This window comes from Chinchilla lanigera, unplaced genomic scaffold, assembly GCF_000276665.1.
Source record: "Chinchilla lanigera isolate Chin_1 unplaced genomic scaffold, ChiLan1.0 scaffold00036, whole genome shotgun sequence".
NCBI lineage: Eukaryota > Metazoa > Chordata > Mammalia > Rodentia > Chinchillidae > Chinchilla > Chinchilla lanigera.
The window spans coordinates 1,120,600-1,146,543 of NW_004955437.1; the positions used below are offsets into that span (position 1 = coordinate 1,120,600).

The window sequence follows — 25,944 nt, forward strand, 5'->3', positions numbered from 1 at the left end:
TATTTGTTCAGAGGGGTGCTGGAGTCTTCACATATGTTGTGGATTTATCTAGTTTTTCTTTCAATTCTATTGGTTGTTGCTTCACTTGTTTGGAATTTAGTTGTTTGGTGCATATCCATTTGGGATTGTGACACCTTCTTTGTGGATTAAAACTTTAATTGTTATTTAAAGTCTCTCAAAACACTCATTGCTTTATTGTTTCAATCATGTTAAGTGAAATAAGTCAGGTGTACAAACTTAAAAACTTTCCCTGAAGTGGGGAAGTCATTATTCTTTCAAAAACGTTTTTAGTATCATCCATTTTTTTAAATCTCCTGAGACTCCAGTAAAACAAAGTTTATATTTCTTGTTAAAGTCCCATAGATTTTTCAATGTGACATAATATAATGAAAAACTTCACAAAAATAAAGTTATAAGTAGTGGATAAACTACTCAAAATTTCCAAAAGCTGACAAATGAAATGAAATATGAAGAGTTACGCATGCAACACAGATAACAAATTTATTCTATAAAACCTTCCTACAAGAAAACCCCAAGTTCAACCTTCTTCAATAATTGTGATCTCTCAGGAACAAATATCACAAATTATATGCAACTTTTTATTGTCGAATGACATCATGTTGTATAAGTATAACATGTTTTGTTTATCAATTTATTACATGGTTGCTATTTGGATTGTTTCCTGTTTTGGCTCTTTTTTATTAATTATAAATGTTTATTGAAAGCACCTATACCCCCATTTCATGGTAACAAATGAAAACAAAACACACGGGTTATAAGAGTATTAAAACATAAAATAGTGATAAATCTCGCCACGAGATTGGCTCTTATAACTAATGCTGCTCTTCACATTTGCACACATATTTTGGGGAAGGCATATGTTTCCATTTCTCTTGGGTATTTTTGCTCAACTTATGCAGCAACTGGAACCAAGATGGGGCACATAAGGGCTATATGTGATGGTGGAGAAATTGTGTTCAAATAATTATTCCTCTAAAATAAACTTCTGAATTGATAATTTATTTTTTGCTTTGATTTACATTTGAACCAATGGACGCTTCAAATGGAACACAACAGCACAACCTGCTTTCTCATTCAACTCCCACGACTTTCTCTGGCAAACATCCACCTGCGTATAACAGCACGATAATGAGGTCTACGAACTTAGATTCACAAGTATAGCTACAAAATTATAGGCAAGATTTTTTTTAAAAAGTATTGATTTGCTTTTCAAGCTTGCTTTCCATCAAGTTCTTTTCGTACTTTGTTTTCCTCAATAGTTCATGTTGAGGTTTGCGGCATTGACTTTTTAAGCTTTTTCTCCCATTTCTAATTGACAAGTGAAAAGTAAGTGGTAAATAAAATTATTTATGGTGTACAGCATGATGTTTGAGAGACAAATACACAGGAGGATGGCTAACAACCTCTTTAACATATGTAGCTTCTCACATAATTATACATAAATGAGAATCATTTCTGTACTGTGATGTCATCTTCCCTTTTCTGTTTCTCGTTCTGAGAACTGTATGAAGCAGATGATCTTTCACTCCATGCTTGTTTGAGAAAAATATAATAACATAATGTGCACAAAGTGAGCTCAGAGATGCAGGAGTCAGGAAGGGCTGAACACAAAAGGGGCCAGGAGAGAAGGAAAGGAAGGGAAGCTCTGGTGTTTGTGTGAGGGCTTTCAAGTCAGGGGTGGTTGAAGAAGCACCAGGAGGACACGTTCTGTTCGGTCCCTGATCCAGGGGAAGCAGGTTCTGGAGCTGCCTTGCTCTGTGGAGGAACAAAAGCCAAGCAGGAAGCCTGGAGCAGTGTAGACAGAGGTAGGGACACAGGTCCATCTTTCAGTGTTGTCACCTTCACTTCAGCTCAGAAGTCCTGGAGAAGACAGAAGACGGTGATGTTTCCAGACCTAACTGTGCATTCCCCTTTCCCCTCTCAGGACCCCTTTTAACAGCATTGCAGAAAGGAGAGAGGTGCATTCTCAAGTCTCCAGAGCCAATGGTACTTCAGAACAGAGGCCTCTTATTAAATGGATTAAACACAGAAAAGGTTTAGTGAAACTTCCAGATCAGAAATTTGGGCCTGAAGTTTATCCTATTGTTTCTGTCGTGAGTTTTGTCTCCTATGTCATCTATCGCAAGGGAAGCAAATCCTCTTCTGAGAGAGGGTTAAAGGACATTACCTGTTGCTGAGAGAAGAAAGGAAGATACTTAAATGGCATGGATGGATTTTTATCCTCCAAAGACAATGGTCCCAGGACCGGAACTGCCAACTGAGGTTTCTTAACAACATGATCCACACCAGCCAGCACAGAGAGGGGAGCACAAACTGAGAACACGTGACCCAGGAATCCCACAAATCCCACAAATCCAGTGTTTCCCACAAGTCCAGGATTTAGTGGCTCCTCCTTTATTTTCCCCAGTCTCTCCTTAGCCCTTCTTTTATCTCGATAAGCCATACACCTTTGGGCTTCAACATAGTAAAATAGACTTGATTTCTGTATTTTCAGGAAATTTGAGATCAACTGGGGAAAGGGAAGCTTAATACAGAGCTATGGATATGCTGATAACTAATCTGAGAAAAATATATATCTTTCCCCACAAAAATCTTTGGAAATTTTCAGTTACCGACAGGCTCCTTACCTTTCTAATCCTGAGGTTGATGAGCAGCCCCACCCCAAGGAAGAGCAGACCCAGCCCAAAGGTTATAACTCCACTCAGCATTTTATTCTGTGCAGATCCAGACTGTGTTTCTGAAAGAGGAAGCCAAGTTTAGTGATTTTTCATCTCAAGCCTAACCTCTCTCACTGAGACCCTGAGATTCAGAGCTTTGAGACTGCAGGAAGATGCCTGCGCTAGAAGCGCTAGCATTGGCTATTCTTGGAAAGAGAGATGTAGAAATCACAGTGAGTTGGTACAACACTTAGGCCTTGAGCTTATTTAAATATACTGTCCTTGAAATAGCACCTGATCTACAAGGCTCTGGGACGCAGTGAGGTTACAGAGCGTGTCTAGGGTGAATGACGGGGCTGAGAGTGGACTCCTTTCACGCCGGGAAGACCCATCCTGACCCTCTTTTTAACACTGTATCGCTTATTTAGAACTAAGATTGCATTAGTTTAAGGCTAGTGAAATAGGTATCTGCCCACCCCTTTAGAGGCAGGCCTGTTCAGCAGCAGCATCAGGGACATAAGTTCAAGCTACAGGCAGGTCTGAAGCAGTGAGCGCATGGCCACTATTCTGGAAACGTCAGCCCTGTTGTGTGAGGACTGGTCCCAAGGTGCCCAGTGAAGGAGTCAGACAGATCCAGGACGGCACAGAGTGCAGTTTATCGTGGGACTCAGTGATAGAAGTGCGGCCCTTGGCAGCAGCATGATCAACTGGGTCGCTGAGATCTGGGATAGAAAGAGGGGTATACGCATTAGTTAGGACCCAGAGTGACTTCATCTAACCCAAAATGTACCTGGTTTAAGATAATACCAGAGATCTAGGACGTTTACATCACCAGAGCCCAGCTGTAAAGCTCCACGTACTACTCCAGTGGTTTTGTCTATTTGTACTTTGCTGGGAGATTATGCAGAAAAAAACCTAACTGGAGTCACTCTAGCATAATCATGGTCATAACCCAGGTTCGCTTAGTTGGGTCAAGCTGAGTCCACACATTCCATCTCTTGTAACTGGCTTTTACAATCTCACGTCCGCCTCTTCTGAGAGATGCTCTGCATCTCAAAGGGTTTTAGTGTGGGCAGCATGCTGTGAGGCTGTTTTTCTGGTTTGTAAGCACAGTTCACAGCAACAGCAGAAGCGCTGCACAGAAAGAGATGGGGAGCAATCATGCACAGGCAGTAACAATGTTTCTTCACTCTGAGCCTCAGGAACTGAACTAACAACTTCGTGTGTGTCCTACGAAAGGGACAGGATTGGACGAGGCACTGATTTGGGTTTTTTACATGTGACATGAAGTGTGTGATATCAGGATGTACAGATAGCAATGTGTCTCGATATCTGCACAGAGTCTAGGGAAACTAGATGGAAAATAAACACTTTGTGGGGACTTTTAAAGACACACGTACATCGTCCATAAGGAAGATTGGTGGCATCACCTCTACGAGGCAGTGTGGTGCAGCAGGTAGTGGCTAGTGTGACAGAGCATATGTAACCACTCATGTTGGCCAACACGATGGGTTCCACGAGCAGTTCCTAAAACTAATGATGCAATGACATGCCAGACCAGGAGGCTGACTGCAGAACACCGAAGAATTTTTAGCTCCCTGAAGGCATCATCCATAACCACAGGGCCACATGCCAACCAGATCAACAGGAGCCATGTTTGCTGTGGACGAAAACCTACTAATAGTTTTTGTCCTCATTCTGCTCATTGGCTGATCAGACCTTCTCCTGCTGCAAACCAGACAGAATCATTAACAGGTTGCGCTGCATCATCAGTCCAGACACTTTGGTCCTCTGCTGAGCCCATTTGTATACCAAGCACTCCCTGGCATGGAGGCCACGCCCTCATGGGCTTGTGAGATCATGGGCACCGGGCTGGCCACCAGCCCCAGCTGCCATGTTATAGGTAACTGGGCCCAACAGTTACTTGGGCTGTGGAAGTTAGCAAGCTATTGGAAAGGACACTGAATTGTAAATACATATACTGTATCACTTATTTAGATTAAGGGTTGCATGAGGTTGCATGGTAGTGAAACATATCATCTGCCCACCCCTTTAGAGGTAGGCCAGTTCACACAGTGATCAGTAAAGTCTTGGTCAGTGGCCGCAACTATAAGAGGGCATAGTATACTGCTAGAAACTGCTGTTGTAAAGGGGGAAATAAGGTTCTGGATCCCTCCAGAATGGTGACCTAAGACTTGACCTTGTTCTTACCAGAAAGCCCAGCTCATACTGTGTGCTGTACTGGTGACACCTAACTCTATTGGTACTACTGGCACAGGGGTTCCCAGAGGCTGCACTTGGTCTATCAAAATATTTGCTTTTTCAAATACTTTCTCCTGGGGAACACTCCTCTGCCATATTGCTCCCATCTTGATAAATCAATATAGAAGGTATAAGCACTGAGATTATGTAAGAAACAAAATCCTACCAATAACCAAGAGCTCTACAAAAGCCTGTACATTCTTCACTATACAGAAAATAAGTAAATGTTGCTCTTTTATCTTGCACTGCACCTGCAATCAAATGACTCATGTTCTACCACACACTACTCTGAGGAATTTCAGAGTTGATCCAGAACCTTGAATCTTGCTGGAGTTGATAAACCTTCCTGTTAAGCACAGGTAAGTATACATTCTATTATTCTATAGCAGAGTAATCTTTACCAGTTATCGTATCATCCAAATAATAAAACCAGGTGATATCAAAGGGACTATCCAATGACTTTCCTCCCCAGTGAAAATAAGCTGACTTTCTGAGTCTGCAATCGTTCTCCAAGATCCACTCAGCTTTTTCACTGGCCAGAAAGGGTTACTAGAGGCCCTGCGAGCAAGTCATAAAAACTCAGCCAATTCTAATTCTTTTGTGGTCTCTCCAAACTCAGCATGTACCTGGAAGCTTATACTGCCTGGTATTTATTCTTCTTCTGGGGACAGAAAGGCTACCAGGGTCCCATTTTGCTTCCTCCCCAACACTATCTTTACTACCAAAACTTTGGGTTTAAATTCCCCCACAGAGGTCTTTAATGTCTTTTCTGCTGGAATGTCCATTCCAAGAATGTTCTCAGGGAATGGAAAAATTAGTACCATATACTGATCAAGGAATACTATCCCTAGATTTAGATTAAAAAGTTATTTTCATGGTCTTACCCCCATATCCATAAATAACTGTCTAGGGATTCAGAAAGTATTCTGGTTTGCCATGGATCAGTGTACATATCTACAAGTAGCTATATCTACAAGAGTGATAGTAATTTCTTTGGTCAGCAGACATGAGGAGAGTGATTTCTCATGAGGCCTCTGGCCTTCCTTTGTACCACTTGTTCTGGGGATTAACTTGGCACCACTCTTAATCAGGGGAAGTAGGAGGAATCCATACCTGTAGTTGGAAGTACCACGGTGTGCTTCTCTACAAGAGAGGCAGATGGAAAGTGTTGGATGATTGTTTAGGCAGAAGTTCTTTCCATAGGGTGACCAACATTGTGTTAGATTATTTACTTTTATTTTTTCTTAAAGATTCTAATGTGAAATAAATTGGATTTCATCTGCTTTCCTGATAATTTAACCAGCTGTCCATTTCTTTTCTCTCTTTTTCCCTCTTTTTCTCTCTATCTTCTTTTCTCTCTTTTTTCTATCATTTTTTTCTACCCCACTTTGTGACTATATTTAAGTATTGTGTGAATAGAAAAAAAGCAAACTTCATAGGTACACAGGACATCTTCTATTATTTCAAGCTCAAGTTCTTCCTCACTCCCCTACTCTCATGGATTTCAATCCTTTGAAGACTATTCTAATTGCAAGATAATAGTTTGCATCTGAAATAAAAGATAGACAATAGGACATAGCGAGATAGATCTTTGGCATATAGGAAAAGAACTGAGAGATGAAGGGAGAAGTGAAGGAGGAGAGGGAAATAAGATTTAAAAGTGTGTGTACATGAACCAAGTTCCAATGAGAAATGTGATCGTCATCAAGTACTACAAACATGTATTAAAAAAGAATATATATACAATAGTACCTCGGTTTGCGAATGCTTTGCAAAAAAATTGGTTCACAAAGGAAGCACTGGGTAAAATTTTGTTTTTGTATGCAAACGCTTCATTAGGTGACAAGCATGACCACAGCCGCCTTTTCCACACAAACACAAATGTGGCCATCATTTTTGGAATCATACAACAAATTAAGTTCATGAAGAGAGGTACCACTGTATATGAGGAAGGGGTTCAAGAGATGCAGGGAGGAATTAAGAAATATCATGTACATATGCCAACCCCCACCATAAATGTAATAATTATGCACTACAAACATGTAGCAATAATTATTAAATAATAAAGAAATAAATGTATGTTTGCCACTTTCTCAGCCAGGTAAGAGGCTAAGAGAACAAATGACAGATCCATGTCTCTTTCAAGTTGTAACTCTCCTAGTTTCTTCCTCCTCTCCTCTGAAGCCAGTTGGGCATTGAACATCTGAATTGGTCACAGCATTAGTCATCTCATTGCACCAGCAAGACACTACCCTTCCTTCCCACAAAAGGATAAATGGCTTTCAGCAAACAGCTACTACAAAATCAGTAACTATTTGGGGGTGTTACTGTAGTCACATAGTGGGCTGAAAACATGTACGGTAAGCGCCACTCCTACCCACATTAAGTTAGATGGCCAACCCAAGATGGCTTCATGAGTGCTTACTTCCTTTGCTCATTGCCTTGGCCTCCTGGCTGGCCTGCCAATTATTCTAGAGCAATACAGCCTCAGTGTATGCAGGCTGGCCCCAAGGTACCATGTCACAGAAGAAAGATAGGTAAACAGATCTAGAATTGAACAGAGAACAAAGTATTTGTGATAGCAGCCCCAAGAAGATCCTTGGGATTTGGATCAGAAGGTTAGGCCAAAAGTGACTTCATCTAAATTATAATGTATGTGGTTTATCTTGAACTAACATCCTTGACTTCATGGCTCAGTTGTAAATTTCCACATACCAGTCTAATGGTTTTGTTTACTTACAGTTTGTTAGAAAACTATGCAGGTAAAACGAACAGTTATACTGGGGCAATCATGCTGGTTACCATTTCAGATGGCTGTGATCATGTCAAGCTAAATACATACAGTGACCTTCACATGTGATAATATGGGAAAGTTTGGAACAAGGATGGTCTCTCTTTTCATGGGGAGACATAACTGATCTCATCAGGCACACAAATCTCTGTAAAAACTATCACAGGGATACCCCCATGTACAGAAGGAAAGGAGAACATGAAGCAAATAAAATTATGGTGTAGGGATGTCTTAGTTACTTTTCTCCTTGCTAAGACAAAATACTTGACATGCAGTGTTAAAGGAGGAAAGGTTTATTTAGCTCACAGTGTGTAGAAATTTCAGTCCACAATAGGCTGGCTCTAAGGCAGTGTCACTCAGCTGAAGGGCAACCATTCTTGGATGCAGAAGACACCAAAAGCAATAAGAGAGGAGATTTTTGACTTGGACTTTTCAGCAATGCTGAAACTATTAGGATTTTGACAACTCTTGCAGATGAATTAAATGCCTTTTGCATAAAGGGATACACATGAGTCTTTGGGAGGGTAGAGGCAGAATAGTATGGTTTGTGTTTGGATGTCCCCCTAAAGCCTCATGTGATAGGGCCTTTTCAAAGGTAGCTGAATCCAGAGTGTGTCATTGATTACTAGTACAGTACTCAAATTTAAGGGTGTGAGTGCTATACCTACCCTACGGCAGGTAGCCTGCATGTAATATAAGGAACAGAAAGAGGCTTTTCCTCTCTCCCTCTCTTGCTTTTTGTTTTTGCTGTCTTCTGCCTCCATGAACTGTTGCCCCTCTGTGATGTGCCACCCTGCCTTGGAGCCAGCTGATTATGGACTGAAACCTCTACAAACTGTGAGCTAAATAAACCCTTCCCTTTTTAACTTTGGGTGTTAGGTATTTTGTGTCAGCAACAAGAAAAGTAACTAAGACAAGGGAGAAGAGAAACTTGACACTCAGGGATAAGCCAAGACCCCTTTGAAGATGGGTGGGTAATTTATAAGGTCAGGAAGGTTCTCACTCACTCCATTCCACTGTGACAGGGCTGCTCCAGCTCGGGTGCTCCACTTGGCAGGCATAAACCTCTCCTCTCTGAGGAACTATTTCCAGCATGACCAGGGTCTGGAAGGTCCAGTCTCCGTTCCGGATCAGGCCTGTGGACACCACCCCAGCCTCCTCCTCCTGCCCGTTCCGGAACCATCTGACTTCAATGTGGCCTGGGTAGAAGCCACTCACAGAGCAGACCAGGAGGTTGTGGTGCTGCAGGGGCTGGGTCATTGTAGGGTACACAGTCACCTTGGGCTCAACTAGAGGAGAAAAGGCAGAGCGAATAGTCAAGAAGGAAGAGTAATCCTTCTTGGCTGGATGTCTTTCTGTCTCCTTTCATCACCAGGTTCAAGTACAGCCGTCCCCCTCACAGCTGGTCATGAGACCTAATGGTGTCTTGAGCCCTTACACTAGGGACTCACTGTATTTGAAAGACAGGGAGGCAAATTATGTTGTTTTGTGTATAGTTTGAAAAAATTATTCGGTTTTGAATTGAAATGTTTACAAAGATTTCCAAAACATGTAGTGTATTAATTAGTGTGATTTCTGGATTACTTGGGTTTAAATCCTGGATCTACCTCTTACTGGTTGATCACAGAAGAGTTTTTTACATTTCTTTTTGCCTCAGCTTTCTCACCTACAAGGGGAATAATGACACAGATTTACTTTAGGGTCATATGAGGTTAGTGTACCTTAAATATCAAGTAATGACTGGAATTTCGCCTTCAATATATGTTATGTTTATTAATTATGCTTGAGAAAAATTATGACTCAAAGCAGTGTGGGTGGATGGATGCTAAACATACTACCTCAGTGGACTCTCACCCTAAAATGCCTCAGAAAAGGCTCTACCCTGGGAAGAAGTGTCAGACAGAAGTGACTCTCTAAGGCAGAGAGCCGAGTCCCAGGAAAATCTGGAGTCCTGAGAAGAAGGAAAAGAGTAAGAAAAGCCATCCTTTAAAAGTTCTTATGTTTACATTTTGTTGATAATCCTTTTAACATAAGCATATTCATTATTAGAATTGTTATCATTTTACAACTGCTTCTCTTTCTGACTGACACTTGAAGCCTGGCTTGGGTCTCAGACTCCGTCTAGTGTGTGTGCTTAGTGCCTGGGACTACTCTTGATGCAACCAACCTCAATAAATGCGTATTTTTAAAAAGGATAAACCTGGGGAAAATATTTTCTTTAAAAAATCAAAAATGGTATATTTAAAATTGATTGCTTAATACAGAGATGTTTGCAGAAATTTTCATTAAATAAAAGTTTAAATTATGGACATAGAAAGTAATACAAATCAAAATATAAACCACAAACCAAAGGAAATGCTGAAGCAAATATCAACAAAGTGTTAAATTTTTACTGCATAGAGATCCCACAAAACACTGAGAAAAACACACAAGGGGACCAGGGATAACAGACATTAGACACTTCTCAGTATGAATAACAATTGGACAATAAGTGAAAAATGTCCGGGAAACTTAGAAATAGAAGAAATGGAAATTAAGCAAAGCACCAGTGAAAATTAAAATTTAAAAAGACTGAAACAAAAAATTAAACATACAAAAATATAAGTTTTTAACTGAATATTTGGCAAGATTGAAAAGATCTAGCAGAAGAGAATGTGAAGTCAGTTGCCCTCACTGTACAAAAGAGTACATAAATATTTAAATCGTATTAGCATTATCTAAAAAATAGTAATAATATATCAAGTAATGAAATTATGATTTAAAAACCAGTTAGTCAATCATTTCAGGCATGTAAAAATTGCATACTAAGAAAGCAAACAAAACAGTAGCAGAAAATTTTGACCTTAAAGAAGCCTCAGCAAGGTCAGCAGTGACTCAGCGGTACACACACACACACACACACACACACACACACACACACACACACTCAGGACCTCCCCAATGGCCCTGGCTACCCCTGGTCCAGCACTCACCTCGCCGATTTAACAGGAGTCTAACGAATTCATAGTTGTTTTTGCACCTGTCCACTGCTGCCCGATAACTGTCCAGGACGTCCTTCTGGCTATTGAGGTCCTCCGCTATGGGCCGCCCCAACTCCGTCACCGCCTGGAACTCGCCCACATTGCTATCAAAGCGCACAAGCTCCTCCTGGTTATAGATGTATCTGGTCACATGCTGCACCCGCTCAATTCCATTGAGGAAATGACATTCAGCCTTCATCTGCCCCAGGAAACGCACTATGGGGACAGGAAGAATGGATGGGTCACAGCTGGGCCCCTGTGGAGATCGACTCTGATATCTACCATGGTGGCACTCAGAGAGATGGTAAAAGCCATAGGAAACTTCTGACTGGCTCTGCCTGCAGAACCCTCCCTTCAACTATTAGACCCACTCCTCCGTGATGGATTAGAGGTCAACAGGCCAAAGCTGGTTTCTCCTCTCCTCCCCTCAAGGAAACTTCCACCTGAAAGACTTTCTATTCCCTTTCCTCACTCAGGACCACCGCCTTACTCCCTAAGATCTCCCTTATGCGGACCCTGTGCCAGGATGGTGCTGCCCCTGGGAGTCCAAAGACAGAGAAGCAGACCCCTTCTCTCCTGGAGATTTAACTAGTGAAAGTGAGGCACAAATGCCAAACATACAAGAAGTTACTCAGGAGTGAAATGCGTCACAACAGAAGTGTAGAGTTCTGTTCATTAACAGAGGAAGCTCTAAATGACAGTCAGTGCCAGAGAAAGACTCTGAGGAGTGACATTTAGGATGTATCATGAAAGGCTCAGTCAGTGTGAGCTGGAGGAAGAGGGTGGTGTATGCACCTATTTGGAGAAAAGGGGGACACATATCAAGTTAGGTGATACCATGTGCGGAAGCTGAAAGAACTGATGAATTTCTTCAAGACAACAGGGCACCAAGACACCAAACAAGGGGAAGAGGGCCAAAGATGAGACTGAGGGAGACCTGGAGAGCTGGGTACCTGAAGGTCTTGTTATGATCAGGAGTTTGGATTTATAGTGAGTAATGGAAAACCACTGAGAGGCATAAGGATTAAAATCATGATAGTAACACTGATTCAAAATCTTTTTATTTGAATTTCCAAATCTAGAAGCTCATAAAGCCACGTACTCTTTTTAAAAAATTTGTGTTGTTAGTACAAGTTTGCATTATGTAATGATTACATTCATTGTGAGGCACTGACAAATATATACAACACATCTTAACTCTTTTTAGGTCCCCTCCCCCTCCCTTCCATTCTTGATACATCCTTCTATTTTTCCCCTTACCTTCCCCGGCCCCTCCCTCCATCTCTTGATCCTTTTCCCTTTCAAGAAAGACCCATCTCCCTACCCATTTGTCAAATCTAACTGAAGGAGTAAAGGTAAAGATATGTCTTAGGGGTCATGAAATCACATGTGCTTGTATATTTTCAATATACAGAAACATACCTTCTTAGAGTCCATATATATACCTATCCATAGACACATCATGTTTATATATTTGCTTTTGTTCTTATATTTAATTGAGCTCAGCAAATGTTTAAAAATAGGTTTAAAATGTGCGGTTAAAGGTGAGATAAATATATTAAAGCATCAGACATGATCAATGGTGCAGAATAACTGCAGAAGTTTGAATATATTTGTAGCAGCCACCACTATTTATGGCTTACAAAGGCAAGCTGCTGAAGCTGAACAGAGATGGTAAGGACCAAGAACTCATGAAACACTGAAAAATATTGCAGGAAGTATAAAAGGCAAAAATGAAGATCTTGAACTTGTATCAGTTGAATGAAATTAACAAGGAAATGGAGAATTCATGACGCTGTCCTATTTGGTTTGTTTTGTAATGAGACAAACTAAAATGAACCACAAGCAACTGAATTGGAAGGGGAGTGTTTATGAAACACGTGAGTCTAGACTTCTAGAAGCAGTGCAGTGTAAACCAGTGTGCTCAACCTCTGTGAATGATCTGTGACACTCTGTGACATTTTGAGGCAGACAATTTGCGTGAGGTCTGTTTGTGGAAGCTGGCAGTGAAGTGTGTAAAGCAAGTGTCCCTTGGGAAGAACCACTGGTGTAAACCACCCGAAATATCAGTGGTGAAAAAAACCACTGATAATTATGAAGTAGCTGAGAATTACATAGAAAAATTTACCAATTATACCATCCAATAAAGACCTTGGTTCTGAACAAATTTATTTTGCTGAAGAAAAGCCCACACTAAGATCAGATTTCTAAAATGTTCATAATGTCTAATAAGAGAGAAAGCTATTTTCAAAGCTATTATAAATTACAAAATTCTCAATAAATTTTTACTCCTCTTGGGTGTTATAATGCTTGCTATAAGCGAAAGGGGCAGTAACTGGAAAAAGTCGAAATCCAGCATGTCTGAAATGTATATTTTACTAGAGAATTTTTTTAAAGGAAAATATAAACAATTAACAGTATATGTTTTTAAAGATTCAATAGCCACTTGTGTCATTGTATTAAATTCATTATAAGCAAGCTGGGCTCTGAGAAAAATCTAAAATTTTATTGTTCCCGTAAAAATGCTCCCATGCCACATTCCTGAACTTCTTGTACAAGGTGAAGTTTTGGCTTTTAATGTCACCCATATGACTTCTGGGTTGAAATTTTATGACCAAAGAATCTTGTCCTATGAAGAGCAGGTATGAATAATTTTTAAATTCTATGCTTACTGCAGATTAAAGAGGCCTAAGAATCCACAGCTTTCTGAAAGAAGTCAGGTATTGATTATTAAAGCTAATAATTAATAAATCAACCTTAGCAAATATTTGGACAGACTTGGGACCATGTCCATGATTATAAACGGACTAGCAGAGGACACACATGTAAATATCATCTTATTCATGAAAAGGGAATCATATAAATTTCAATATACGATACAAGTTTATCAGGAAAAAATATAAACAAATTAAAGGAAGATGACATAAAAATACAGAGCATCCATGTGGTACAGTTGCAGGAGCATGGATATCAGTTCTGCAATTCCAAATGTCACTTGCACATGCCCCGGAGGACCTAAGGAACACCTCCTCCAGGGCCTATGCACTTGGAACCATAGCTGCTGGTGTCAAAAGCCATGATACCACTTGTGCTTATCTCTTGGGGCTTAGAGAAGCTATTATCTGAGTCCCACAGGTCCATTAATGGGGCTAATAGGACATGTTCCAGCACCATTCACGATCACCTGTAGGAGCTAAAAAATAGATCCCTCTGTTTTCACAACTATTTCACATCTACTCAGTGCCCTCTACTGCTTTACATTCTTCCCCTTTCAAGCTCCCAGTAGGCATCAGATTATCAGCCTTGGCCAGGACTCTTAGGCTCATAGTTAGGTCCTCACAACAAGGAGACACTGAGACCGCGGTATCTTCACATAGACCGTTTACAGGAAATTAGCAGCTCTCCAGACTTTGCCCTGGAGGAAACACAGCAGGAGGAGTACATTCTGCATCAGACAAGGTCTTTCTTGCTATTTGTAAGTTGTCTACATTGTGACACATGAGAAAGTTAATACATAAAGCAGAAGTTTCTGTCCCACCTCACCTCCCATATTGCTCCTGTGTTGCACTATTAGTCCGTACCATCATTCTGTCAGCGTGATTGCCGTCCCTAGTGAGTCTCCCAGAGGCAGTGGAAAACATCGCTTATTTAGCCTTGAAATGTCTAAATGGGCTTAAGAATCTATTATTACATCTCTCAAAGTGAATAATTACAAACTAATGGAGTGGCTTGATATTACTTACTAGAAAATCTAGCAATTGAGATAACAAATAAACCGTGGCCCCTCTTGAAAATGCTGCTGTCACCATGTCTCCTTACCTTTCATCTGCCTCCTTGCCTACATCTCCCTCCCCTCCACTTCCCTCTCTCCAGCTTCCTGCTCTCAGATCTCCCCTTCTGCACAAGCTTCCCAGATGCTGTCCCTGGGTTCCTTCCCTAACAGCTCCATTTAGCTTCTAAAGACAGGGAATGGAAACAAACATAGCACTTACACTCTTCAGACAAATCCGAGGGTTCATCCAATATCAATATTCATTCACTTCCAACAACAATTTAGCCTGATCATCAATGCCTATAAAACTAGATATTGAGATCTTTCCAATTTAACCACACTCTTGTGGGGAATGTGGTGGCCCAGGCATGGACCTTAACTGCTGAACTGAAAACACCCTCGGGGGTTTTAAACAAGTTTCCAGATTAAGATTTGATAAATCAGAGAAGAGTAGCTGGTCTAGAAGGGCTACTCCTTTGATTTTTTCCTCCATCAGGGATGAACTAGAAATCTGTCCAGCATTGCATCCCCAAAAAGGATGAGTCAGTTCTCAATTACTTTCATAGACTTGAACAAACCTGTCAAGAAAACTATTTTAACTTGAACTTTGTGGCTGGGCTTTCTCACTCTTAGCACCCTATTTGAACAACATGATCTCCATTAGGTGACAAAATGTCCCATGAAATAGCCTCCCTAGCTAACAACCAGCTATCAAGCTCCACTGAAAAAGGGGAAGAACCTGGAGTTGCCAGAGCCTTACTTTTCCAAATTAACAGCCTTCTGTAGACAAGTAAAGAGACTCACCCAGCCACCCCCCAGCTCAGATCAGAAAGCTGCCTTTTCCGTGCACACAGGCCGTGTCAGAATGGACTGTCTTCAAACAAACACAAGCCCACACCGAACCCTGACAAAGTCACACCTGACTGATCTGGGGAGGTTGGTCCTGCTTAAAATCAATTGGGGGAATCAGCTATAAGACTGGCAACAAATTATTCAGAGCTCTGGCTAGCTTTGAATCTATGATGTCTCTCCTGCATCCTGACAGAATTTCAATGTCTTCCTCTCCAGATTTCTGGTTTTATCAAGATGTTCATGGTGCTAACCAACTAAGGGCAGTTCCCAAATCTCTACCTATTTCTTTCCAATTAGGCTTTCTTTCAGGAAGCTACTGTTTCTTACCCTGTGAGCAACCATGCATATTTTGAGGAGACATTTCTGGAAGTATATAAAATCATATCTCTTTGTTCCCAAAGGTGGAAATGACCCTAGAATTAACCCCACCAGAAGGCTCTGGTCTTACAGAGCTAGCCCCTACCCAGCTGGCCCTGAGCCTGTACTCTCATTAACCCTAATCACTCTGCTTCGCCTAGAATTACCCAAAACTTCTGGGGACATCCCAGTACTGATATGATCATATCTTTCAAAATCTCCAATTAAAATCTAGGTGGATCATAACAAGCTTCTCCATAGCAATATCCACTAACCCTAGGCCTTGGCTGGTATACATCCCATAATGAATGACTTCATATGTGAGAAAATTATTGTTTCCTTTCCTCACCAGCTCTTGCAGTACTCCCATTTTTGCTGTCCACAAACTGAGCAGAAAAGATCGGAGACCCATACAAGATCTCAAAACTATTTTTTTTTTTTTTTGGTTTTTGATTTTTTTTTCTGGTACCAGGAATCGAACTCATGACCTCACACTTGCCAGGCAGGAGCTGTGCTGCTGAGCTGATTCCCCAGCCCCAGGATCTCAAAACTATTAATAACATGGTTATTTTCCCCAACACTCAGTAGTCCCTGACCCTCATATCCTGTTTCCCAATGCTCGCCCTCACAATCACTATATTTTGGCTGTCAACATCTGTAGCACTTTCTTCAATATACATATGTACCCTGACAGTGAATACCTCTTTGCCTTCACTTGGAAGTGACAATAACAAGGACCTGGATGAATTCTTAGTGCTGATTCAGCTGATGTCTCCTTCTGATCTAGTTTAACATTTATTCAATATGTAAATGATCTATTTTATATTCTCCATCCCAAGAACCTTGCCTGCCTGAGCATTCATTTATTCTGCAGTCTGTCATGTATGGTTGAAGATCTCAAAAAATAATCAATTGTGTCAGAATTCTGTCAAATATTTAGTATATCTCTTGACATTGGAGGACCTGACTTTCAACACTTCGTGCCTTCCAGGCATTTTAGCGTTTCCACTTCCCACACTAAGAGACAACGTGATAGATGCCTTGGCTTGGACAAGTGTGCCACTCAGGTCCCTGTGGTAAAAGTTGGTCACCAGCTTGTGATGTGGTGGAACTCTTAAGAAGGGGGACCTAGTGGGAAGAAGTGTGCTCCTTAAGGTGGTGTTGGGGTCCCAGCCCTTGCCGCTATCACCATGCTTTCCATCTGCTGTAAACAAACAGCCTATGCCATGTGCTTCCACCACAATGTACTGACTTGCCATTGTCCCAAGAGCAACGGGTCATGTGACCATGGACCGAAACCTCCAAAATTGTGAGCCAAAACTTCCCTAAGCTAATTTCTCTCAGGTCTTTGTTACAGTAATGGAAATCTGGATAATATAGAGGATTTTCAGGACTTGGAAGCTACTTCCAGAACTGGCTACCAAACTTTTCTTTGATGTCTCACTCCTTTATAATTTACTAAAAATTCCTCTCCTCATCCTATCTAAAGGTTTCTGATGGAAAGCAGTCCCCCAAGAATATGAGAAAAAACTGGCCTTAGCTCCCACTTGAAACATCTATCATTTTCTCTCTTTTTACTTGTTTATTCACCAATAGGAAGAAAATGCCCCGATGTGATAACCCCACAGAAGACAGAACAGACCACAATGATAGGGGCTACCTCCCTGTGTACAGCTAATGCCTGCCGACTCCATTCTCATTAAAGCCACAGAAAAGAGTCATGAGATTCCCCCCTCACCGTCCTCATTCCTCCTTACCTCTCACCGTGCCTAAGCTCTCTCCACTAATCACTTGAGTATGAAATCATCTTCCTCTCCTCAACTCAACTCACTGTCATCTGATATAACTGTTCAACCCTGCTGCCATCCTCCCTCTCTGCAGAATGACACTCCTCATGACAGCAGTGCCTTGACTGGTTAACTCTTCTCTCCTGACTACATCTCCAAGAACTTCCCTAATTGGTTTACAGATGGATCTTATCTCAGAGGACCCAGGAGTCACTACTAAGCCATGTATGCTATGGTCTCCTGGATGAGATTACAGTTAGACCCTTTCTGAGACTGAATCTGCACAACAGCTGAACTAGATGTCCTCACCAAAGACCAAACTATATGTCCTCACCAAGGCATAGCTATGGACAAGAGGGTCCTGCTCATACAGACAATAGATATGCCTTTGCAGTGTCCCATGACTTTAATATAGTTTGGAAGCAGAGAGGGTTTTTGACTTCCTCAGGACAACAAATAAAAAATAAGGACCAGGTATTTCATCCCAGAGCTCTCTATTCCTTAAAGTCCAGGGTCATTAATTTGCCCACCTGGAAAAACATAGCAGAAATAATGTAGCTGATGTCACTGCCAAGGTAGCTGTCTTCTAAGAGTACCTACATGGCCTAGTCTCTAAAATTTCTTCACCCTCTATCATCTCCTCAAGTCCAGATTTGTACCATAGGCAAATATAGGCCCAAGCCACTTCCTCTGTGGCTGAAAGGGGGAAATGGGCAAAACTGGGTTGTTTGTTTGATTAAAAGAGAAGTCTCTCAGTGGGCCCTTATGGTGCCCCAATTTCCCAACTGGTCTACAAAAAGAAATTTTATAGTTTATTCATGATTTGACTTACTGGAATACTGACAAGATCTTCCAATGGGGAAAATTGTATTATTGCAGACCCTCACTCACCACTGCTTATCAGGGTTACCAATGTTGTTAAAAATGTCCCTAATATAGTCCTGGAAAGCCATTTCATGACTCCATGGGTCATTTTCCCCTTCCAAATGGTCCTTTCAAGGTATGTCAAGTAAATTGCTTTCAATTCCCTCCTCCCCCAGCCTGTGAATGCACGCTGTTCATTATTTGTATGTTTTCCCATTGGGGTGAGGGTTTCCCCTGCCATCAGCTCACAGCTATAGCAGTAACTAAGGCCTTAATAGAGAAAATTTACTGCCAAAGGGCGTTCTCTGGAAATATAGTGATTGAAGGACACATTTTAAAGGATAAATTATTCAAAGTGTTGTGATATCTGGCCTATCTGACTGCATTTCAGTTGGGCTTATCATCTTTAATTCTGGAGGATAGTGTAACAAACCAATGGAATGGTAAAATTCACTTTGCAAAAATTTGTGCAACATTCAGTCTACTATGGTCCAAGGCCCTTCCTTTAATTTTATTAACTATCATTTCATTCCTACAAGAAGACATAAATTTTCTCCTTTTGAGATAATTGCTAGTCATTTTTTGTGTTTGGATGGAGAAAAATTAACTATGCTCATCAGCAAAGGTCTCAGGCATTATTGCAGGGAGCTCACTACCGTCCTACAACAGAATGGTAATTTTGTTGAAGATTCCTTCAACAATGTCTTCCTAGGAGGCTTCACAGTCTGAGACCTGTAGATTATATTTATTGGAAATGATGCCAGCTCTAAGACTCCCTTCAGCCCGATGTTCCTATAAATCACATGGATTTATATTTCTAATTCTTTCATATTTCTTAATTTAAAAATTTTCATTAGCACATGTGTGCATTGCATAGTTATTACATTCATCATGGAAATTTAGTGTATGTACATAGCACACCTTAATTCTTTTATCACCTGCTTCCCCTCCACTCCTTCCCGTCTCCCTCCATCTGTCAGTCCCCTTCTTTTTTGCAAAATATCATATTTCTGATTTTTTAAAGGGCCCTAACTGAACTCCCAAATGAACTCCTCATTCCACTGCTGATACTAAGATCAAGTTGACCAAAGTCAATCAACAAGGATGAGAAGCAGATGATAATTCAAGTGGACCAGAAGCCCCAGAACCGGTATCAGGAGGGCATAAATCTGCAACCAGTTGAAATTTCAAGGATCCTCTTTAACCTACTTTTTCTACTGTTATTATTCTTTTCTCTTTTTGTGGTCTCCAAATGTGCACACGTGCACCCACATGTGCGCACACACACACACACACACACACACACACACACACTTGCTGATCAACACTCTGAAAGTCATATATCATACCCTCTACAAGTCTTTGGCCTGCTTTTCTTTCTCTTTCTCTTCCTCTGCCCCCCTGTTTTCTCCTTATCAAATTCGCAGCTTTGAATGGAGAATACCATTATCCAAAAGCCCCATTCTCTTCCCTTCATGGTTAACCTCACCAATTGCTGCGGTTATCACCACCCTGTTAGCATCACCTGCTGCTCTTGCGGCAAAAGTGATGGCACAGGAATCGTACTCATTTACAACTTGTCAATGTTCCCAATGATAGAATCTCTTTTGCTATCCATGTACAGATGTTTTATCTTAATTTAAAATTCACTCACCTTCTGTTTCTTTTATTTTTACGTATCAGTACATGTTTGTAGTGTATAATATTTACATTCCTTGTGGGGAGTTGCTACAGGTATATAACACATCCGAATTCTTTATTTCATCCCTTTTCCCTTCTTGCCCCTCCCCCTCTACCCGTCTCTTGACCCCTTCCCTTTTTTGGGTGCATGTTTGCAGTCTCACTTTTGTGACTTGTGGAAGATGAATCTTAAAAGCAATGAACTAAGCTATGCTGCAGAAATACTATCTAAGCAGTAAGTGCCTCCCAAGTTCTTGAAAAGATTTCTTCGGCTGTTTGCTTACAGTAAAATGAAAGAAGACAGAAAGAATTGAAAACCAGAGTTTTTGATCCCAAGAGAAGCAAAATGGCAATATTTGGGAAGTTCTCATCCATAACCGTGCACAAAATAACAATCTTCAGGAGAGAAGGAAATGGTATGGCCTAGCCTTTGTTCACGAAAGAAGTCAGTACAGACAGATGAGAGCTGGGTTCCATTATTAAAACAACGGCAGAGTGGTCCTGAGGCTCTGGAAGACAAGCTTCCCAGAGAAGGGCCCGTGGGATCTCAGCATGTACTGCGCTGTGCTGTCCTGGGATTCCGCTCTGAGAGTTCCAGTACCCTTATCCTTCATGGCTCAAGGGAATCAATTTGTGACTCAAACCAACATGGCAGAACGTGTGAGCTGTGAACCTCAGGGTCTCCAATCTGTGCTAACTCTGTGGGTGCACAGAATACAAGGGCTGTAGGACCATGGTGGTCTCCACCCAGATTTCAAAGTATGATTTGGAGGGCCTGAAAACCTGTGAAGGGACTTGTTACAAGGCCAGAGCCACTCCAGAATGTCCACCAAGGCAATGTCAAAAGGAACCATATCATGGAGGCCACCGCAGAGCCCCCAGTAAGGCAATACCTAGTGGACGTAGGACAGTGGGTCAGTCCCTGAGACCACAGAAGTACAAGGGCACAAACATGCAACTCTAACCTTGGACAGTTTAGGCACTGATTTTCAGCTTGAAAGCTGCTGGGTGGACTGAGCTTTGTAGCCCATCGGGACAGAGCTACCTGAGGCCCTGGAGATTGAAAGATATGGAGTCAAAGAGGACTGTTTACCAGCTTTAATGATTTTCCCAGCTGGGTTTTGGAGTTAGATGGGGTCAGTTAACCCTTTTGTCTCTTGCTTACTTCTCCATGGACAATGGTAGTATCTACCTTATACGTGTCCCACCACTGTATTCTGGAAGTTGAAAACTGTAATTTTAGAGTCTCGCAGCTGGGTGGGAATTTGCCACAGCGTGAATCTCACTTATATGTGATTTAGATAAGCTGCTGGTCTTTGGAGTTCTGACTTGATGCTTTTGAAGTTAAAGCTTTGGGGGCTGTTGATACAGGATGAGTTGTTTTGCATGGGAGAAGAGTATGAATTTGGGGAGCTAGGGACAGAATATTACGGGTGAATGTGTCCCCCAAAGTACATGTTTTATAAACTCCAGTGCAACAGTGTTGAAGGTGAAGCATTTAAGTGATGATATGGTCCTGAGGATCCTGTCTTCATAAATGGATTAATATCTTTACAATAAGGGTAGGTTCATTTGTGTATGTGGGGTTGTTATAAAATCTAGTCTTCTCTATCTCTCTTTCAGTCTCTCTTTCTCTCTCTTGCCTTTCTTTCTTCCATGAGCTGATCCAACAAGTAGGCACATGCCAGTTTTGAACCCCTCAACATCGAACTGCATAAAAGAAATTTAAAATCAAGATATATCTGGGGAAAAGAATTAGGGAGAAGCTGTCAGTGGAGGGACTCTTACACAGTTAACTAAGGAAGTAGAAGGAACGATGAAAAAACCCAGGAAATGTGGAAGAGACTCCAATAGACCAAATTCCCTTGTTTATTGTATCTCAATTTCATAGATGTCAACCTTCACACTCTATACCCCTGATAAGGGTACATATTTGAACCTTGTGAAATGGATGGTTTTAACTGCTTTTAATTTACAAAAGAATTTCACAAAGCCCAAGATGTGGGATACACTGACAGGATAAAAAGGTTCAAATGCAGATCACAGTGAAAACTAAACTGTGCTAGGTTTTCAGAAGATGGTTTAAGTATTTTAAGGAACCAAAGAACAACTTACAGTTGCTCCTTATCTGTAGGGTTATTTTGAGCAGTTACTGCTCTGCGTCACATGCAGGGTACTTTCCACAGGAGAAAGAGAGCGCCCAGACCTCAACTGCATCTGAGCACCTCCAGCACAGCGGCACGGTCTTCTTAAGCATTAGAGTGCAGGGAAAAAGAGAAGATAACGAAAGACGCCTTTTGCTGCGTTGTCACACAATATACAGGCAGCAGCATCAGAGGTTTTTCCCTGGGGGAACTAGGCAGTTCCCGTTGACTGTACCTATAATTTCCAGAGAAACCTTCCTTTTTCCTGGCATAACTCAACAGAATAAAGGGAAGTGCTGAATAGGAAATTATCTTAGCGCTATTATGCTCAGTCCCTTCAAACCCCTGAGAGAATCTGATGTAAGGCTGAAGAGGCTTCTTCAGAGAAGAGTTGGGAAGAAATGGACTATATTGAGGCCCCATATGGAGATCTTATGGACAGGATAAGAATCAGGGCTCCTTTGTGGAAATAATTTGAGATTCATATGATTAGAATAAGTGGTCACAGTGAAAACTGTCAGAATTTTGTAAGGGACTTGCCCTTGACAAAGTGAGAATGCAAACTCCCTTCCTTCCCCACCCACACGTAGCAGCTCAGCACCTGAGGTGCACACTTACGTTGTGTGTCCCTGACCAAAGCCACAGGAGGGCTCAGCACCATCAGTGTCACTGTCATAGCTGCCACATGGGAGCCTCTGGGGGGCCGCCTACACAGCATGCTGGAAAAGAAGAGAGAACTGGGTCAGAGAGGAGCAGACAGATCTCACTCGGTGAGCTTGATGAGCCTTCTTGGCCCCCATCCCAAATACTAAGAAGCAAGATGCTCATTCATGTGGTGCTGGGTTGGGTAATTTCAGTGTCAAAGAGCCAATCAGCATCAGAGATGCATGACATCATTAGTTGGTGGTCAGAGATTCAGTATGAAGAACCTTTCCTGAAACTTATAGTACCCTTCATTAAAAGGATTGTTTTAATTTAATATTTCAAAGGTTTGAGCCATTTTCACCTGAAACACTCGGATTCCTCCACTCTGATGAGCCAGTTCCATTGACTCAAAGTCAGTCTTTGACACAAAACCCCAGGACAATTAATATTTTATGTGAGTGGTCAATCCCTCAGTCCTGGTTCCTATTATGATTTCCTCATTTTATTAAGGATATGATTCTTTATCTTTCTTCTTCTCCCACTTTGTCTGAAGAAAAGATATGAAAAGACATTGTTAATGAATATATTGTAGAATTTTCAGGACATAGAATACTATGAAAAAATTATGAATTGCATCATTTTATGTGATCATATAAATTTAAAAATATAATTCTATTAGGTCATTATTAGATACAAATGTATGTATTGCATTAATGTAAATTTAAAGTCTCGGACTCAGAGTGGACTTTAAATGACAACTACATGTACACAATTTAGCATTAATTGTCTACCGCAGTGCTGACAACAAGTCATTCTCTGTGTGTATCAGCATTTCTAGTGGCAGGAGTGGTCATAATACAATGAAAATTACTGAAATCTATTGAGTGAGTTCTGAGCACTTTACGTATCACTCAGAATTTTCCTTATGGCTTTTTATGTATCAGTTTAAAAAATTTTATAATCACCTCAGTACAGTGTGGGAAGTAACTCATCATCATATATGGAGAGAATAATTAATGGTGATCGAACAACTCTTGCAGGAACATGAAGTTAGGCAATTATGTACTCTAGGTTGAACTGAATTATAAAATTTGACTGCCATAATTTCTGTTATTATATTACACTATTCATGTTCAGTTGCTAAAGAGAATAATGTCCTTTATGTTAAAATTATTTTCATCACTTTTGATCTTGGATATGCATATTAATAACACTACTACTTTTTATGAGTGACAGTGCTTCATATAATTTGGGCGAATGATTGCATAGGAATTCCAGTTCCTTCAAAAGAGTCAGTGAATCTCCATCATTACACTTCTGTTGAAATGACAGAATTTGCATCTATGACATGAACGACACCCATGGTTCCACACAAGTTCCCTTGTGACAAAAATTAATGTTTTCAAAATTCCTACATCCCATGGTCCAGAGTGTGGCTCATTAGCTGAAGCCTAGGAATTAAATTCTGTATGTTGTATACATTTATAAGTTACAAAAATGTGCTTCTTTAAATGGCCTATATGTTTAATACTATTCAATGTAAGGTCAGTTTAGGTAAAATTACACATAAAGTGTCACCAAACATCGTCCCATATGCAATCTTTAGGTTAAACTTTGTCACTGCAAGCAAGGGAAGAAGTAGTCCTCTCTATAGCTGCTTTATGTGACAGGTGTCAATGATAGCTTATTTCTTGAGGAAAATAAGGTTAAATTGGTTTCTGGTAGAAAGTGGTTATCAGTACAGAGATTTTTTTGCAGTCTTTGACTTTGATGTATGAAGCCATAGGCTTGTTTATACTTAAATAACTCATAACACCTGAGAACAAACAAGTAAAACCTGAATATAGATTTGCTGAATAGTACATGGGTGGCAATCTGTAGCATTACACATACCTTGAGTCCTATCAGTCCCCGCAGAATGGGGCTCAATTGCAGTGTGCCTAAAGTGTTGCAGTACATCACGGGAAAGTGGGCTTGTGTAGTCCTCAGCAAGGTACTTGTCATAGTTAATTTCTCATTGTTGAGACAAAATACCCGAAATCCACAAGTTAAAGGAGGAAGTTTCAGCTCACAGTTTGTAGAGGTTTCAGTCCATAGTCAGATAGCTACAAGGCAGGACACCATGGCAAAAGGGCATTCTAGAGGAAAAACAGTTCATGGCAGGGCAGACAGAAGGCAGCAAGCAGCAAAGCTTTTACATCCCATCCAGGCTACAAGCCTCTGGACTGTTGCCACCCACACCCCAGGTGAGGCTTCCATTATCCACACCCAGAACTATGCTAGACCAGTTTAGTTATCACACACCTTTAATGCCAGTATCACACACCCTAACCCAGCATTATGCACCCACCATCCAGCCACCTCCTAGAAGCCCCACGTATGAGTGCATGAGGCTTTGGGAGGACTTTTAGACACAAGTCATAACAACACAGTATAGAATGTCCATCCCTTGTCCAATCAGGATAGTCTCAGGAGTTTTCAGAAGGCAGCTGCTAATCTGACACTTAAAATACAAAGCCAGTCACTGATCCATACAGAAAAGGAAAAAATAATAACAATAGTTAATAAGAATATTTTTATAAATGTTGGGGAAAGAAAGAAATATGTACTTTGAACTTCCATTGATTATAATTTATAATATAAAGTTTATAGTATATAGCTCAGGTGAAGCTCAGAAATCCTTGGGTTAGGAGTGATCCTTGTTGTTTCTGCAGGGATTGGGATAAATGGCTGGGAAATTTCAGATGTAAACAAGGTACTGCGCCCCAGTGATTGGCCAAATATGATTTAAATCAAGGTTTCAACATTTAGAGTCCATTGATTGGTTTCACCCAAACTATTAACAGATTAACTTCCCCTTATCACGTCTCCAAAAATATTATCTGATTAATTTCCCTGACCTCTTCTCTCTATCCTCTGTCTCAATAGTTAATTTTAAGACATTTCAAAATTTTTCTTTTTATCTACTCATGGACACAAAATGGTAGTTCCCTTTTAAAATATATTTTATTAGTACATATTCATTTTATAAAATATTGGGTTTTAGTGTGGTATTTTCATACTTGCATGTAACATATTTTGATCATGTATAT

General features: G+C 40.8%; 1 protein-coding gene across 1 annotated transcript; it reads right to left on the minus strand.

Moving 5' to 3' along the window:
• Positions 1 to 486: 486 nt before the first annotated feature.
• Positions 487 to 25,121, minus strand: LOC102019638 (HLA class II histocompatibility antigen, DRB1-15 beta chain-like). The gene is made up of 7 exons (XM_005389450.2): positions 24,746 to 25,121; positions 23,214 to 23,399; positions 22,826 to 22,926; positions 10,704 to 10,967; positions 8,739 to 9,020; positions 2,649 to 2,758; positions 487 to 1,881 (listed from the first exon to the last, which is right to left on the minus strand). Exons 3-7 carry the CDS (start codon positions 22,923 to 22,925, stop codon positions 1,873 to 1,875), a joined length of 765 nt encoding a protein of 254 aa, XP_005389507.1. The 5' UTR covers position 22,926; positions 23,214 to 23,399; positions 24,746 to 25,121; the 3' UTR covers positions 487 to 1,872.
• Between the last annotated feature and the right edge of the window lie 823 nt (positions 25,122 to 25,944).